The sequence below is a fragment of the Triturus cristatus genome, chromosome 10 (assembly GCF_964204655.1).
Source record: "Triturus cristatus chromosome 10, aTriCri1.1, whole genome shotgun sequence".
Classification (NCBI taxonomy): domain Eukaryota; kingdom Metazoa; phylum Chordata; class Amphibia; order Caudata; family Salamandridae; genus Triturus; species Triturus cristatus.
Window position 1 is genome coordinate 1,132,956,770 of NC_140593.1, and position 18,041 is coordinate 1,132,974,810.

Consider the following 18,041-nt stretch of genomic DNA (forward strand, 5'->3'; position numbering starts at 1 on the left):
TGTTCACAAATGTGGTCTTTTTAAACCATACTGCTTACGTTTTGTAAGCATATAAGCAGTGGACATTGAAATGGGTCCTTTCTGGGCCCTGTAGTTTTCAGGCAGAAGCACTCACTGATTTCTGAATAGTGAGTGTAAAAGCGTTAAGTTCACCATGTTGTTTCAGCTTACATTTCACATGCTTTATTTAATCTTTCATTCCCTATGAGTGTTTGCTTTTTCCAGGATGTTGTTACTTTTTCCTTTAGGCAGCATATTGCACTTGCCTAGTGCGTAATTTGAATTGAGTCGCATCCAGTTGTTTATAGCAGGTCAAATTGGATTGTAGTTGAAGGCAGTATGAATTTCTCTCAGTGGGGCGGTATGGTGTTCAATGAGGGAGCGGATGTAGCACTGGGGGCAAAGCTGCCGAATTTAGAACTGGGGAACCAGGTTCAGCCTTTATGACCAGTCCCCCAGACCATTCTCCTGAGGGAGCACATTCCCATGCTAGACCTTAGAAGGCCCCGCAAATCCGGAAAAGCCCTGGTGTCTTAACACCAGCAGGTGGACCCTAGCAGTGGCAAGTGTAGGTTCACCTTGAAGGCTTGCCCACCACAATCTATGCTGAAGTTCACCTCCAGTCTTGCAGGCAGGCCTATGAAGTAGCAGACCCTAGAGCAACAGTGACTCTGTCACTGAGGTCACAGGACCCCTGAGAAGAGCTGGCTCTAGGGCAGTGCGACCGGTGTGACCGCAACGGGTGCTGACTTTGAGTGGGGGCGTTGTATATTATGGGTTTAAAAGCACTTGCTGCCTCCTTCTTGGCCTACAGCAATTTTCGGCAATAATAAAAATGTCATGATAACTCCGGTGAATAAACGTCTTCCTAGAGCGAGATCGGAGTTTTGTCTAGTGGAAGGTTTGACTCATGGAAAGATAGGGTTAATGTGCCTGCTGCTAAGAACATGTACCATGCCCATCACAAAGTGCACATATTGTAAATAGGTCAGTGGGTTATTGCTTTTGTCAGTGTGATCCTTTTGCTACTTGCAGTTTATAAGTTAAAATCCTAACAAAGAACAGTGAGCTATTAACTTTCATCTTAGAGCTGCATACAAACTGCAAGGTATAAACAAGAGCTTTATGGGTTTTTTCCCTAAGCCTTTGATTATTCTAATGTTGCAAAAAGTGTTCATTTGGATAGAAATCAATAATGATTATTAAAGCGAACCCCCAAACATGGTATTAAGTTTTAAATTCTGAGTTTGTGTTTCTCCAGATCAATCACTATTAAACTATACTGCCTAGTAATATGGTTGTCATGTGACTCCTACACCTTGTAGTCCTTTGTCTTATGTAACAATTCCCATACAGTGATTTACAGACGTAAAATTGATTTTCTCTGTGTATATTGCTGACGACAGAAAATCCATGGCTCGGAAACAAATGGCTTGTGCTTCCACTTTTAAGCATATTTGGGACATTCTGTGATTAGAAACATATCCCACTTTGTGAATTTATTTTAATGTCAATAACTCATATTAATCGTTAAATAATCATGTGTATCCATTGGTTGAATTGCATAACATAATAAGCTGTAACTGGTCAGTGAAATGCCAAACAAATACTAAAGATTGGGATGTTTTGCCAATCCTGGCCACACCTCTAACTCCGCCCACTGGTCCAATCCTTGGGTAATTCCCGCCCTCTGATTCTCCGCCCACAGTTCCCCTATTTTTTTTCCCCACTTCGACCACTGCTGTACACTAGAAAGTGTCCAGCACGACACCACACTCACTTCCACCGACATTGATAATAAACGTCACAGAGCCTCACGCAAGATGGCCGCCCGTTTCCGGTCTGTGGTAATAGCTGAGTTGGTGGTCTACTTCTTCTCCATTTCCGTGTTGACGTCATTTGACGACTAACAGCTTTGAGTTTCGAGCCGCGAAAAAAAGTTGAGGCAGAACTTTTCCCGGGAAACCGAGAGCCGAGCCCTCGAAAGCCTGCGTACCGGTTCCGTGACTTCACTGCCCCACTTGCCCACAGGAGCACGCGCCATGTCCACGGCGGACGCCGAAATGACCGAGACCGACGGAGGAACCGAAGTCAAGACCCCGGTACAGAAGGTGCAGGAGTACTGCGTTAGAGCCGGCCTGGAGCCCGTGTACGAGTGGGATACCCACGGGGACCTGTGTAATCCCAGCTTCGGCTGCAGGGTGACTGTGGGCGACATCACCGGGGCCGGCGAGGGCCCGTCCAAGAAAGCGGCCAAGCAGAAAGCCGCGGAAGCCGCCTGGGAGGTGATAGGGCCACGGGCCTCCGCCCTCGACACCGAAGCAAGAGGGTCGACCGCCGAGCAGCCCCCCAACCCCGTGGGGGCCTTACAGGAGCTGTGCACAAACAAGGGGTGGCGGCTGCCGCAGTACACGCAGCTCGAGGAGAGGGGACAGCCCCATGAGCGGGAGTACGCCATGTCCTGCCGGGTGGAAGCGGTGGAGGGCTCGGGCACCGGACCCACGAAGAAAGGAGCCAAGCGAGAAGCAGCCCTGAAGGTGCTGGCAGAGCTCCGCGCTGGCCTGATGGACGGAGGCGCCGGCCCTGCAGAACCCGCCACAGCACTTGGGAAAACTGCACACTGCACCGGGGCCCCCCTGGACCCAGCCAGCCATGGTCGCCTTTAACCCGACTCAGAAGGCAGGTGTGAGGAGCGCTGACACTCCTGGCTTACTGCTTTCCTTCTGGCACTCTGTTACATTAACAATGTGGCACTCTGTTACATTAACAATGGCAAGGGTGGACTACAACTCCCAGAAAGCACCTTACTCCAAATGAGTACTGTACGTGGGTGTGGAGCTGTGTGAGAAGTGCGGTATATGCCCCAATCTTAACTCAAAGCGTATACCTGGTTGTGACTAAACATGTCCCCCTTTTGAAATCGTGAAGTGAGCAGTTATGGTAATCGCAGTATTCTTTGACCATCTTTAAATTGAATTTTTGCCAACGCGTCTCTCACAGGCGAGGAACTTCACTTTTCGGCAAATCATAGCACACTAGCCTTAAAGAGTGACGATTAACCCCAACTTCATCTTCCTGAAACTGTGTCCACCTTACTGTGCAAGCGACTCCGTCTTGGCTTCGCCTTTTAAAGGAAGCTTGGCATGTGTAAATGTGTGATTTACTTGTAAACGAAATCTTTGATTCCCATAGTGTGCCATCTGAACGGTGTTTTAGTGCCTCTCTGAGATTTCTCGTATTACTTCAATATATATTTATAACACTACGACTGGCATACATCTAAAACCAGCCAGGACTACTGGTTTTACTAATGGGAGAGGATGTGGTTCGACAGCTAGACTGCCGACTTTGGAGCTGGGAAACCAAGGTTCGAGCCTCCATATCCTTTAATTCTGGGCAAATCACTTAATCTCCCTGTGCCTACCCAAAAAAATGAATTGTCGTTGTGTAACGTAACCGGTGATCATGTAAAGCGCTCCAATACCTTCGTGTTGGGTTCACGCAATATAAATCTGCCCCCCAGAAAATGGAGGTTGGTTAGCTGTTTAAGATACATGAGTAACTGCCATGATTTTGCTGTAAATATTATTGAAAATGTTTGAATTCTGAAACTGTGAGACTGAATTAAACATTACTGGGGTCTGTGGAAGGGGTAATGGTCTTCAGAGTGTCAATCACTCTCGTCATCAGCGGCACACCCCACCCCCTTTAGGCCAGAGGAGTGCCGCCCCCTCTTGCCACCACCCTCAAATAAAACAATAATTAACCCTGTTTTATTTGAATCCCCCAACCTGCCCCAGGAATCTGGTTACCATGGGCTTGGCTGTTTGGCCTGCCGTCTCAGGTTGGGCAAACCGTCATGCGCACTGAAGCTCTTTCCAGCCCCAGCTGCTGTGCTGCGCTGGAGAGAGCAGGCACAGGCTCCCAGTCTGTCTGGGAGTCCAAGTTGACCGTGCCTAGGCCAATCACAACGCTGCTTTAATGTGTCAGGATTCCCCGCAGTGCAGCCTGGGAGCCTGTGCCAAGAAGAAGAAAGAATGCAATACAGTGGTGTTCAGGTAAGTTATTTATTTTACTCTTACGCATATTTGCACATAATAGGAATATGTGACCTTTTCCCTGTTCATTCTTCAAAGAGGCTGAGAACTGCATGCCCATGTATTTTGAACACTTTTTTGACAGGCACTGTTCGAAACTCACACTGCCTGCATCCTCAACTGCATAACTCTTAATCGTGACACCCATATTAAAACCTGGAGGGTACTCAGTTCAAATCATGCACAATACGGGAGTAATATGCTACACAAAAGAATGGAAATATCTGGGAATGAAAGACTAAGAAAACACTTTTAAAATAAAAATGGGAACTAAATAGCTAACCAGGATTACCTTAACAATTTTGTATGTTAATTGTTCAGAAATCGATCAGTGTTTTTGCCTGTGAAGTGAAGGACATAAACACAGGCCCCAAAAGGGACCCGTTAACTTTACTTTTTTAATTATTACCATGTCTAAGACCCTGAGGGACCTGGCCAGCTTCAAGCCCCGACAGTATTCATTTGCTTTCACTGATGCCATTTGGATTGTCCCACTTAACAATACTGTTCTGTAAAAGGAATATAATAACAAGATCGTTTTTCAGCATGGAGCTGGCTAGCAACTTGACCACTAAAATGTAGGGGAGGAGGACCTTGGGTACCAGAGGTGAAGCGGCATGAATCTGTGGATATTATCCCCTGTGCCCCCGTCAAAATCTGGGTCTGCTAAATACCTCTTGTCCACCACAGTTCCTGCACCCATGCTTGGGATGCCATACAGTAGTGCTGGCAGGGAAAGACTGCAGTATATCGCAAAGGAGACACAGTACACTCGGTCAAGAATGGTTGGGGGGTGGCCGGTATGAACTAGAAATCTGTAGCGGGCTAAGCCTGGAATCTACAAGCTGTTAACCCAATGATCGACCGAAAATACTTTTAAAAACCTTAAATACAACCTGCTTTTAAGAGTTTCACTCGGATGGAGTGATAAAAGTTTGACCTACACCTTGTACTACCCGCCTGCGAGCGGTGATTACATTTTTCTATTAATAAATCTGTGGCCATGTGAACTTTGAGTTGTCTGTGTGATTTACTTAAGCATAGTGTGTACACATATATGTGTGTTTGTGTGTGTGTCTATATATATATATATATATATTTGTGGGATGGCGTTGGACCATGGCTATTGAGTGTCCTGACGTTATAAAAGCCTCGGCGGATATGCTGTCATACTCGTGTTTGTATTCGGTGATCTTTTTAAAAAACAAAACTTTACTGTAGTACAGGCTTATATTGGCCGGACTGCTGAAAAGGTGTCCGGTCATCTAGAAATTCCTCGAACTAGTTTACCAGTTGGATATCGTTTCTTTCATGGGCCTGATTTCAGACTGATTAAACTGGTTCCTTCAGTGGATTGTCGACAACTGCAATCTTGGACAGGAACTGTTGTATTCTGCACACAATTGCACAGTGCGGAGGTATTCTGATCTGCTTTGACACCCCATCCTGAACAATTAAAGACATAACACTATTTGTACATGTGCAGCAGGGTGCATACATCAAGCTAGAGCCAAATGCCTTTGCTTGGCAGTTTGAGGGCTTATCTTAAACTCCAGCTTTTAATTTCCAGAAGTCCTTTAATATAGCCTGAGAGATTGCAAAGCTTTTTAGACAAGAAACCTCTATTTAAGAAACTCTGCCTTGCAGCTTGGATTACTTGTAAATGTCTGGCCCATAGCAAAACGTCCAATAGATGAATATTTTGTGCACATCTGATAAGCAACATCCCCTAGGCGTAAATGAAAGTTGACCGTAGCTAATGTGAAACCTCACCCACCTCCCACTGCGTCTTTTCTACTCTTTTTGGATATCTGTATGGTCAATTTTTGATGCTTCAATCTGGCCTCTGAGGCCTATTAAACAAACCACAGCCATGTGCACTGTTTTGAAGTGGTGTCCCTAATGGCTTCCAAAACAGCTTTTGTAGCATATGACTGCCTTACCACGTCTTCAAAAGGCAGCCCCTGGCACTGAAGAATGTCAGATAAACTGCTCTAGCAAGGAAGGTGGCCTTGTTACTGTTGTATCACTTGTGGCATGGAAAAGTAACACAATGTCTTTTCTGTACAAAAATGTTGTATAATCAGCCTGTGACAAAACCGGCAGACCAAAAAAACTGGCAGATCAAACTACAGCGATCTTTTTTATAAAAATCGAACGCTTATTTGTTGCTTATAATTGTTCTGTCTGTGATAGTAGGTTAGGCTGGGCTTCTTTGCAGATATTCAATTCTGCACCAGGAGACAGAATTAAGGGGCATATGTACAAGCCCTTATCGCCATGGGAACGTCAATTTTTGTGACGTTTATGTGGCGATAGAGGCTTTGCCTAATTGACAAGGCAGCTGAAATGAAGAGCAGAGGATGTCCAGAGTAAGATATATCCTTTAGTAGATGAACGGATTCACTCCACCCGTGGCAAGTCGCGTCCTCCTGGTCAGACGTCCGAACGGCAACTGATTAATGCAGCTCGAATGTCCTTCCAGCAGAGCGCCATGCCCTGAGCCCCAATTCGAAAGTACACAAAGCGTGAACACATGTAAGGCATCACCCGCCTAACAATCTAACATGGCGCGTGATACCAACTAACCTCACTACATCGCCTTCCCCCTTTACAGAAAGTAGAACATAAGATACAATGTACATTTGATAAAACCATTTTTTTTCCCCAACATATTGTGATTCGTACCTAAAATAATATACCTTTTAATACCTAACAAAATCTTCAAATCTTTTTGGAACCTTAGAGGTGCGACCACTGGAAGTGTGGACACTGCTTGTGCCCCCGTCGGACTGTGAAGAAGACTTATTAACACTAGAACGTAGAGGTTCCTCAATAGGTACAGTACCCTGAGTGAGTGCACTTGAAGAATCAACGGCCCCATTCACTTTCAACCAATGACCCCAGTGCAGTTCGTCACACCTTTTTACTTGTCTGTCCAACAAAATTTTAGCTTGCACCTCAGAAACCCTCACGAGTTGTCTTTTGTTCCACCATCCCCTACTTCCAACAAAAGCAGCCCCTTTGCTCACTTTACATACCCTTTCTGGCATTAAAAACTTCGATTCCCCTTTTCTTACCTTGACAGGCTTTTTAATCAAAACCCAATCCCCCACCAATACATCTTCTTTCATAAGATGGCATTTTTTTGTCAATTTTCCTTCATCAATAATTGCTTAGAACACACTATTAGAAACCTCTTTAATGTTAACCTTCATTTCACTAGATCTCTCTTTTAACCAAGATGGAAACAAAGATGTGTGGGCTTCAATACTTCTTAATAACGTGAAAGGGGATACCCCAGTTGTACAGTGAGGAGAGGTATTATAGCTCCACAACTTCTCCTCCAAGAACGTGTTCACATCCAGGCCAGCTGCCAGGGCAGTCTGAATCCCTTCCTTCACGATTTTATTACCTCTTTCTACCAACCCGTTGGAAGTCGGGGAATACAATGCTACCTTCAGATGCTTCACATCAAATTGTTTCAAAAACGTACACATTTTCTCTGAAACAAAATGTGTACCATTGTCAGTCACGATAACCTTCGGAGCCCCTTCGATTGGAAAAAATACTCCTTAAGAAGGTTAAAGTAGACTCAGTATCTGGAGACTCAACAAAACTGTGGTACATCCACTTAGAAAAATAATCCACAGCCAATATAATGAACTTTTTGTCATGGTTAAATATAGAGTAAGGACCTGAAAAATCCAGGCCAATTTTTCCCATGGCGTACTCGGAAATTCAGTGGGATGTAGTGGGGTCTTCAAGGTACGCCAATGTTTGTCTGACACTAAACATTCAGGGCAATTGTCAATAGTGGACTTAACCTGTGAATCTATCGCTGGCCACCAATAATGTTGTTTGATTTTCATTGCTGTTTTGGTGGATCCTAAATGACCCAAATGAGCATTGTTTATGATTGCAGAACGCAAACCAACCGGGGGAATAAACCTGTCCCCCCGACGGACAATCCCATTCTCAACTGACAATTTGCTTGCCACTTGAGCGAAGATTCTAAGGTCCCCATCTAAACACCTAGGTTCAGGCCATGCGCTAGATGAATACTCGATCACCTTCCCTAACACAGTATCCTTGCTACATGCGCCTCTCCACACATCTTCCGACAATACCGAATCATACGCCTGAACAGCATCCACCACTGCAACACATTCAATATCATCCATCATAGCATCTTCTTCGTCGTCCTCATCCGTAAGTAATCTAGACAAGCAATCCACCCTGAAATTCTTCCCTCTCGGGATGTGCCTTACAGAAAAATTAAACTTGGACTTTTGAAACTAGGCGCATGAGTCTAGCGGACATGCTGGAGGTATTAATATTGTTAAAAATATAAACAAGTGGTTTATGATCCGTTACTAACTCAAATCTTCGGCCCCAAATGTACATCCTGAATTTATGTACGGCCCATACACACGCAAGTGCTTCCCTCTCAATCGTGCTGTACTGTTTTTCACATTGTCTCAAGGACCTGGAAGCAAATGCCACCGTCTGTTCGCATCCATCCACTCTTTGGCTTAGAACTGCTCCCAAACCGGACATACTTGCATCTACAGTTATAAAAGACATGCAGTCATCTCTAAATGCACATAAGGATTGAGCGGATACGATCAGCCTCTTGACGTTCTTGAATGCCAATTCAAGCTCGTCATTCCAATTGAAACTATGTCCTTTTTTTAATAACTCGCGCAGAGGTTCAACGAACTGTGCATAATTAGGTACGAACCTGGCGTAGTATTCTGCCAAACCGAGGCATGAACGCAATGCGTTTTTATCGGTTGGAGCTTTTGCCTCCTCTATAGCTCTGATCACCGAGAATTTCGGTTTAATTCCATTCTCGGACACCGTATGCCCTAAGTATTCAAGTTCCTGTACTGCGAACTTGCACTTGTCTGCCCTCACCGTCATCTCTCTAGACTTCAATATAGTAAGGACCTGTTTTAAGATCTCATTGTTTTCCTCGAGAGATTTAGCGTAAATTAAAATGTCGTCCAAATATGCCTGGACCCCAACAATCCCCTCAAAGAGTATCCATTAATTTTTGGAACACGCTCCCCGCTGATGCTAACCTAAATGGAAGGCGGAGGAATTTATATGCCCCAAACGGAGTCACAAATGTGGTTAAATCTTGAGATTCCTCTGATAATGGAACTTGGTGGTACGCTGACCTAAGGTCAATCAAAGAAAACCATTTCGCCCCCCCTAGGTTTGCTAGCAGGTCGTGGATTCTGGGCAGTGGATGGCAATCTACAACTATGTTCTTGTTGAGTGTGCGCAAGTCAGCACAAAGTTTGATCTCGCCGGATTTTTTCCGTGCGACCACGATGGGGGCCACCCACTGCGAAGAATCCGTAGGAATTATAATCTTTTGTTCACACAAAGTCTTCAAGGTGAGTTTGAGCCTCACGAACGCTCATGGGAACTGTGCGAACCTTATGTGCAATTGGGTGTGCTTCCGGAATCAGCTTAATATGATGCTCCACCCCTTTAACTTTTCCAACCATTTCGCTAAAAACTGGTTTAAATTCATTTAAGAGGTTAAGCACCCTACCCTTGACTTCTTCTGTTTCTATTGAATCGATGTTACAAATGGGTAATTTTCCCAGCTTAATCGGGTTCTCATCCCCCGGAACGATGTATAACCCCATGCGGGCTAAATCCTTCCAACCAATTATGTCTTTGCCTTTCTCTACCACGTAAATTTTAGTTATTGTCTCTCTACCCAGGCATTGTACACTTCCAGAAAAGTATCCTAACATATCTATGTCTTTCTCCCCGAATGCTTTGGGATATACATCAGACTTAAGTAAATCTTTGTCCTTCCAAAATTCATAAAATGTTGTGTCCCTTAAAATGGTTATTGGTGACCCCGAATCGGCCATAACCTGCAAAGAAATTTTATCAATTGAAGCAACACATAAAGGACCCTTGATACAATAACTACCACAATCTAATGTAACAATATTGTTCAAAGAATTTGTACATGCATCGACTTAAGTTTCAATACATTGAATATTAATCGGTTTCCTAGTATTCCTGCAAACCCCTTGGAAGTGACCAATTTTTTTGCAAATCACACACCGCTTGTTAACCGCTGGGCACCCAGGGAAGGTATCAATGTGGTTTCTGGATCCGCACCTATAACAAAATACATTTTGTTTCTTTTGTACGAATTTTGAACTTTTAGATTTAATATTGACTGATGCCAATGTATTCTCCTGTTCCGATTCATTAGAGTTAATAGAGTTGATTCCAGTTTTGATATCAGCTTGCATGACTTTACTTGTAATAATAGATCGCTCGATGCTTAGAGCCAGATCAATAACCTCAGACAATGGAGGGTTTTTACAACTCAAAATTCTTTCTCTAATCTTACGCGATGCACAATTTAACACAAATTGGTCCCTAATATATTTGTCAGTTAATGGGCCAAAACCGCAGGTAGTAGCCAGAACCCTGAGAGCGGAAATGTATTCCTCCACCTTTTCCTCTTCTTTCTGCTTCCGAGTGTTAAAATTGTGACGTTCAAACATAATGTTAGGCTCCTCGTCAAATTGTTTTTTAAGTCGAGCAACGGCCTCTACGTAAACGTTCCATCGAGTATCCCCAGACTGACGATGGAGGTGGTATTGGGACAATACTATCGAAGATTCTTTGTGCCGCTTGTCCCAGGCAACCGAAGAGTAAACCAAATTTGCGTGCAGGAGAATAATTGTCAGCATCTATAGCTACAAGGTGATTCTCAAAAAGTCTAAACCATTCAATCCAGTTGATTCTAGGGCTACCTGGTTTGCTTAGAAATAGTGCGGGTTGGGTAATCTGTTGAGCATTCGTGGCCATTTGTGAGTATTATTTACTTGTTTACTAATATACCGATCAGTTGATCTTTTATTTATTAATTTATTTTTCCTCCTCTCCTTTTCTTTTAAAAATAAATAAGTAAACAAGTTATTACTGAATTTGTAATGACCTTTGTATTATCGAAGAGAGTTACTAGTTCGCTGAGAGGCACCAACTTGTTAGCAAGATATGCATGTAGATATCAAGAGGCTTTTAAAATGATAATATGAGTTGTAGTATTGAAGTCTTTAAGTCATTAGCTCATGAGGAGTGACGCTTTATTAAATGCAGAGATGACGTGTGTATCGTCGAAGTGATCGGCAACACACGAGCTTCAAAATTAATAGTATCCGTGAAGTGCGCACAGCAATATGCAGGATTCGTAAATTAATTCACTCGAACATGACGTGCGTGTCGTCGAGATGATAATCGGCAACACGCTGGCACCAGAATACTAGCTGCCTGACGCTTTGTCAGCGTTGCTTAAGGGAGTTGCGGCCGAAAAGTCCCAATCCAAGATGGCGTCACGTTGAAAGCGTGATGACGTCACTTGAAAGGGAATAGCGCGCGAGTAATGCGTGTGCGTCCAAACTTGAACAGAGCAGTGCGCGAGGAACGCTTTTAGTTAATATTACCTCAGAGGTGCTGCAGACTCCGGACCTTGACCCTCAGCCCACAAAGCGACCGCAGCAAATCGAAGGCGATGATTGGTCGACTGGCATTGGGCGAAGAGACGTCGTCCGTCAATCTTGCAGTGACACACTGAAAATCCGTAAATAGGCGTGGTAGATATATCCTTTATTAGATGAACGGATTCACTCCACCCGTGGCAAGTAGCGTCCTCCTGGTCAGACGTCCGAACGGCAACTGATTAATGCCGCTCGAATGTCCTTCCAGCAGAGCGTCATGCCCCGAGCCCCAAATCGAAAGTACACAAAGCGTGAACACATGTAAGGCATTACGCGCCTAACAATCTAACATGGCGCGTGATACCAACTAACCTCACTACAGCAGCGTTAAGCCACTAATTGTGACAACGCTGCTTTGTAAATAAGGCCCCCTGTCACTCTATGCTTAGCGTGAAAGGGGTGGGCAGTGGGCGTTCCACCTCAACGCATTGATTTTGACGCTGCCCCCTATTTACAAGGGCAGCGTAAATACGAAGCAGTGCCAAAATTAAAACCCGGGAACACCTGGTCTTAAGTTTGCGAAACGAGGAGAAATGCTGTATTTCAACTTGTTTTTGCTTTTTCCATATGTGCTGCCTTGTGCAGCACACAAGGAAAAAACAAAAGGCATTTTATTGTATATATACAGGAAGGTCCCCCTTCGTGCACATGAACAATCTTGGAGAAAAAAAAGGCATTTTGTGACTTCTATATGTGCTGCATTATGCAGCACATGTAGAAGTGACAAAATGGCATCTCAAGATTGTTTATGTACAGGAAGCAGGACCTTCCTGTACATAAACAATCTTTCCCCTGCACGCAGACACCCTTGCACTATGGTGCAAGGGTGCCTGCGTTGGCGCTACACTGCCAAGCGTAGCACCAGCTCAGGGGCAAATGCAAGGCTGCACACTGTTGTAAATACGGTGCAGCCGTGCGTTTCTGAAGTGGCGAAGTGAGGCATTAAGCCAGGACGACTAACGCCTCATTCCACCATTCTGTTGTACATATCCCCTAAGTTTTGTGGTTTTTCGTACATTATCGGCTATGAGAGAATGTACTACCTATTTTCCAAGCTTGGTGGATAAAACTTGATGACATAAATGCAAATGCCCAATACAGGCTAGGTGGAACAGCCCAACCCATATGTCAGGTTTTCACCTACACTGCGTGGACTTTGGCAGTACTTGGCAGAGTGGTGTGAAGATTCTTTGGATGCGGGGGAAGCTGCGAGGGAGCTCTGATCCACATAGCGGTTCCCCTGGCATGTAGGGGTGTCTCAGTGAAGGTCCTCTTGAAGATGGTCAGCTCAAATGTTACTCTTCCCTCCACAAAATAAACACTTTTGTAGTAAGTTAGTCACTTTTGTGGGGCAATTTAGGGGTGCTTGAATAGACCTGTTGCACTAATGTTATAGGTTTGCACTCTTCAAACACATTAGTGTTACTCCAACTAAGAAATATCTTTGAAGAGGATAGAAGAAACTCTGTCCCAAGAACTATCTTAACAGGTGTCTATTGGACCCAGCGTTGTCCTTTGGATTACAGACTTGTGGAAGGATTGTAACAATACTTTAAGGTGCCTACTGCCTGCAATTAGTTTGTGGCGTGTTTGCAGTGGATTTACCCTGCCTCTCCTGTAGGACTACTTTCCTGCTGACCTAAAAATGTCAGAAAGAGCGCGGTCCTGCCCGCAACAGTTTACCAAATGGGCAGTATCTATAGATTCACTTGGAGGAACCTATATCCATGTTTGACATTTTTCTTTATGGTGCCTGCAGCTCTAGAGTTCCATTCTGCTTTTTCAGAGACCTCAGCAATATCAAACCACAGACATGAACCTGTGTCAATACAGCTTTATGACTGCAAACTGCCAACTTGAGCCCCAGCACCTGACTCAACGCTCAGCAGTTTCTAGGATCATTTAGTGCAATTCATATCATACAGAGGGACAGTAAATCTAATTGCTTGCAACTGATTCAGCTAGACCCTTAGAGTTACGAATTCAGGGACCTTCACAGCCCAAACGCCGTAATCCATACACCCAGTTTTAGCAACTGCAGTCCCAGTCGCACTTCTGCAGTGGAGCAATCACTAGCCACAAAAAGCATTTGCAATGCAATAGGTCCCGCATTTGTCAAAGTTAGATGTAAATAACAATGTTTTTTACTTTTGTTTTTTTATTTGCAGTGGAGTTATTATATTTTGCATAGCACTATTGCCAAGGGTATAAAACCTCAAAAGTAAAAAACATTGTCATGTTCAACACGAACAGCTCTAAATTTTACAAATGCAAGACCTATTACTTGGAAATGCAATCTGTCTCGCATTTGTTGGAGTTGGAGTTAATGGCATTATAAATGGCAATGTTTTTTTACCTAGCTATGTTGTAGGGTGCAGTACCATATGTGGCCCCTCTTTCGGTCACATATGGTACTGCACCCTGCAGAAGATATGGCAAATCAATAGCACAAGTACATTCAAATAGCTATGTTCATACATACAATTGGTAGCCTTGAAATGTGACAAAATAATTATTGTGTTATTTCCGGATTAGGTTGCACTCTGTGTGGAGCTAATGATGGGAAATTTATAGAAGGTCTTGTATAAATGTGAGATGTGCTAGTGAGTAAAGTAACCGCTGCCAGCCTTGCTTAGGACCAAGCTTGTGTCCTGCCTGAAGCCCTTAAAGAAAATAGTGCTCTGAGACTGTAATTAAAAGCTAGGGAGTAACAACACATGTAACAGGGGGTGTCCTCATGGGTGGTTACAAGAAGAGACAAGGCGGTACTAAGGAGGGACTACTGGGCCTACTGACCAATGAAAAGCCACCATTTACAAAGGACAGGGGCAGGAGACAATTAAAAAGATGGCCGGAAAGTGGGTGGAGCTTTATGCCCATATCTTTGAATACAGCATGTCTCGAAGAGACAGCGCAAGCGCTGCCTAGGCGAGACCTAAAAAACAAGTGTGGTGTTGAGGTACATTCACACTGATCACATATTTTATTTGAGGCCATACTGGCTATCTGCAGTCTTTCTGCAAATGTTGGAACCATAAATCCCACCAGGCCATACTGGTTGCATTGCCACTTAGTTTAAAATATTTAAGTCTGCTAGGCAAGAGGAATGTCAACCTAATCCAAATTAATTAAAGGAAGTTTTTGAAACGAGCCTGGGATTATCCGTAAATTTTATGTTAGTGTCACCTATTTCTCATTACAAATAGAGCGTGAAGATTGCCTTCAGCACCAACACTTATGTGCAGGAATATATTCTGAGTTCTCCCACAAGGTACTGACAAGTATCCCTCTAACATGCCTTTCACCCATACTCTGAAGAGTCACTGGTGCCCATGAGCTATACTCAGGACAGCTGGAACAGAGATCTTACAGTTTGCAAGCAAGAACCCCCATCCTCTCTCCCCCCACCCATTCCATGGTCCGAATCGAAAGATGGACTGGAATGATCTTCTAGGAGCTGGTCTTATTGCTTTACCTGATGAGGTTGATCCAGCAGAAGGCCAGGATTAACACTTCACAGTTAACAACAAATTCAAATTGGGCCCATATACTCATTCAGATTTCCTGGCTGTTGCACTGGGAGTCAAGTTTATATTCACTTTGATCTTGATTAGTCAATGTCTAACTAACCTTCACAGATCAACACTCTTCCTTTGGTCAATGTACCATTAGACTCTGAGTAAGATTCAATGAATTTTATCTAATAACTCAGTCAAAATGAACGCTCATTTATACAGATTCACAGTGCAAACTTATCAACTTTCATGGGCGAGAAAAACTCATTTATCAAACACATTTAATTCACAAATCCTATTCAACAATTCAATGCATTAGGAGTGCATAGATGAAGAGACAAAATACATAATAAATCATACATTTGCAAAAAGATATGCAAATTTAAGACAGAAATATATTTTCCCAATGGTGAAATGGGAAACCCAACCCTCTGGCCTAAGGACTGGTGGAGGTCACCTGAATAGGAATCAGGAGACAAAGACTATAGGCCAGAATCAGGAGAAAGAAATACTTACTATACTTCTTTTAGTACCCCGACGCACCAGAGCACATCCCTCTCTTTCACTCTCTCCCTCCTCGATATTCTTCTGCAATCTTCAATCTAATTAGGCTGTCTTAAGCATTGAATCTTCTCAGTCTGTTCTTCCCAGTAGCTGTTCTTGCCCACTCCTCACTCAGCATCAACGTCTCTTCATAGCAGCTCTCTCTATCTTAATCTTAAATCACTCAAGGTATACCCTTTAATTTTTTCATGTCCCTCCCTCAAAGGTTGCAAATATCCGTGAATCATGAACTGTGATTGGGCCGGAGCAGGGGAGTTGTCATCACCTCATGCTGTCATGTTTGATTTTCTAATGAACCCCTTTGTTTAATAAACCCTTCCCATTTAACTTATTTCTTTCTTTATTCCACATCCTTTCCCACCCATTCAAAGTAACAGATTAAGTACAAATGTTGTATAATTCCACAGTTGAAAAGAGTTCCAATCGCCTCTGTCCTTGGCTCTTGCCAGCCGGTCAATGATCCGGTCACCAGGACACTCCAAACTTTCAGTGCACAGACTCGACTTGTACTACGTCTCACCCGCCATCTTTTCCTTTGTCTTCGCACATCAGGCCCAAATGCACACTATTAATAAAAGAATCATACACAGATGTTATTTTCTCAAATATGTTGTTATCACTGTTCACCACCCGCTTATACTCTATCTCATGTTATTTTCTTCTTTGTTAAGCAGAAGCATTAGCAGCGACAGCTTCTTTTAAACTCAGGCAAGCATATGCCAGGCACACGGTGCCTCAAGTCCTACGATTAATAACTCCTTGCGCATGCGTGAGAGTTTCCTTCTCACTTGGGTTAATCACATGGTTACTTACACGTCACTAATACGCACATGCGCAAGACGATTTTCGGTTTCAAGCGGGATTTTAGTTACGCAGCAGATAATTCTCTGCTATTTAAGCAAGCATAAAGCTTTTTCCCCATGTATGGACGTCGTATGTGTGTTAGTTTTCTTTTACCTATTGCTTCTTTTGTTAGTATATGTTAATGAGAGGTTGTTACGAGCAAGTTTCTTTTCCTCGAATCCTTTCTCCATCAATCCCCCTCTGAAGGCATTTTAGAGCTATCATAAAATACGCATCATTACAAATTGCCAATCAGATTTTAGTGTCTATATTTGTTTTTATACCTTCTTTATTTCTTTCCTTTATGTTCATCCCTTTCATTCTACCATACAAATTGTGTTTCATTTCCTCTAAATCAATCTCTTCCCACTTTCTTTTTCTTCCCATGCTTTTGTTCTTCATTTCAACCATTGACTTTGTCTTCAATTTTACCTTACAACATTTATAGGTCATTACTATCATTAATATCACGAATGCTATTGAAATCATTGGTATTACCTATTTCCCTAATAAACTTCTTCCAAAAGCAGAAAACCAATTGCCTAATTTACAAAGACTTTTGCTAAATCTTTCCCATGCACCGTCAACCTCCAGTTGGGTCAAATCATTATGGATCTTCAAAATATTCTTGATATATCTCTCAATACCTTTACTTTTATCCAGGATATATGTACAGCAGTGTTGAACTTTCAACATGCCACAACTCCACCCTCTTTTGCCAAAAGTATATCAAGGGCAAGTCTATTTTGCAAAACCATAGATCTGATCGCAACTATTTCAGTATTGATCATTAAGAATCCTCCAGCAGTATCAGTTGATAAACGGTCTACTACAGTGGACAATAGACGCATCTTATGTGCATTTAATGTGACTCCAACTGATGGTATCTATGCGCCAAATATATCACATACTATTTCTGAAAAACGTGCTCTTCTATTTCTTGTCCTTTACTTATATCACTCATTTCATTGTTCTTAGTAATGTGATATACCTTCGGAAATACAATGGCAATGTAACAACTGCCATACCAACCTGCTGGTAACCTATAATAGGCATTTTTACCGCACACATAATAGATTACCGGAAATATGGGACCAGTTCCTCCTTTTAGTCCCCATCTCCACATTATTAGGAAGGTATGTTCACATTCGCTAGTACCAAAGAAAATATTGTTATATTCAGTCTTTAATCTATGTAGACAGAATTTCCCCAGTTTCAACAAGTCCAGGAATATTGCAGCATGAGCCTCGCCTTTCTTATAATCCCCTTCTAAAGTGGCCCATGGAGGTATATGGGACTTTTGCTCAACTGCTTTCTTTTGAAAATCCTGCCTTCTTTCTTCTACTAAATTTAGAAAATCCTTTTCTTCATCACGCAAAAGGCATGTTAGATTTTTTCTATGTGCATGGGTTATGTCTATGGGATTCGTAGTTCGAAAGAATTCTCCCATAAACTCTGCATTTTTAGCACTAAGC

At 43.1% G+C, this 18,041-nt stretch overlaps 1 protein-coding gene across 1 annotated transcript; it reads left to right on the plus strand.

Annotated features, from left to right (window-relative positions):
- The first annotated feature begins 2,042 nt into the window (after positions 1-2,042).
- On the plus strand, positions 2,043-2,666 carry LOC146796728 (interferon-inducible double-stranded RNA-dependent protein kinase activator A homolog A-like). Its single transcript, XM_085631369.1, has one exon. The coding sequence runs from the start codon at positions 2,043-2,045 to the stop codon at positions 2,664-2,666; it is 624 nt and encodes a 207-aa protein (XP_085487495.1).
- The last annotated feature ends 15,375 nt before the right edge of the window (positions 2,667-18,041 follow it).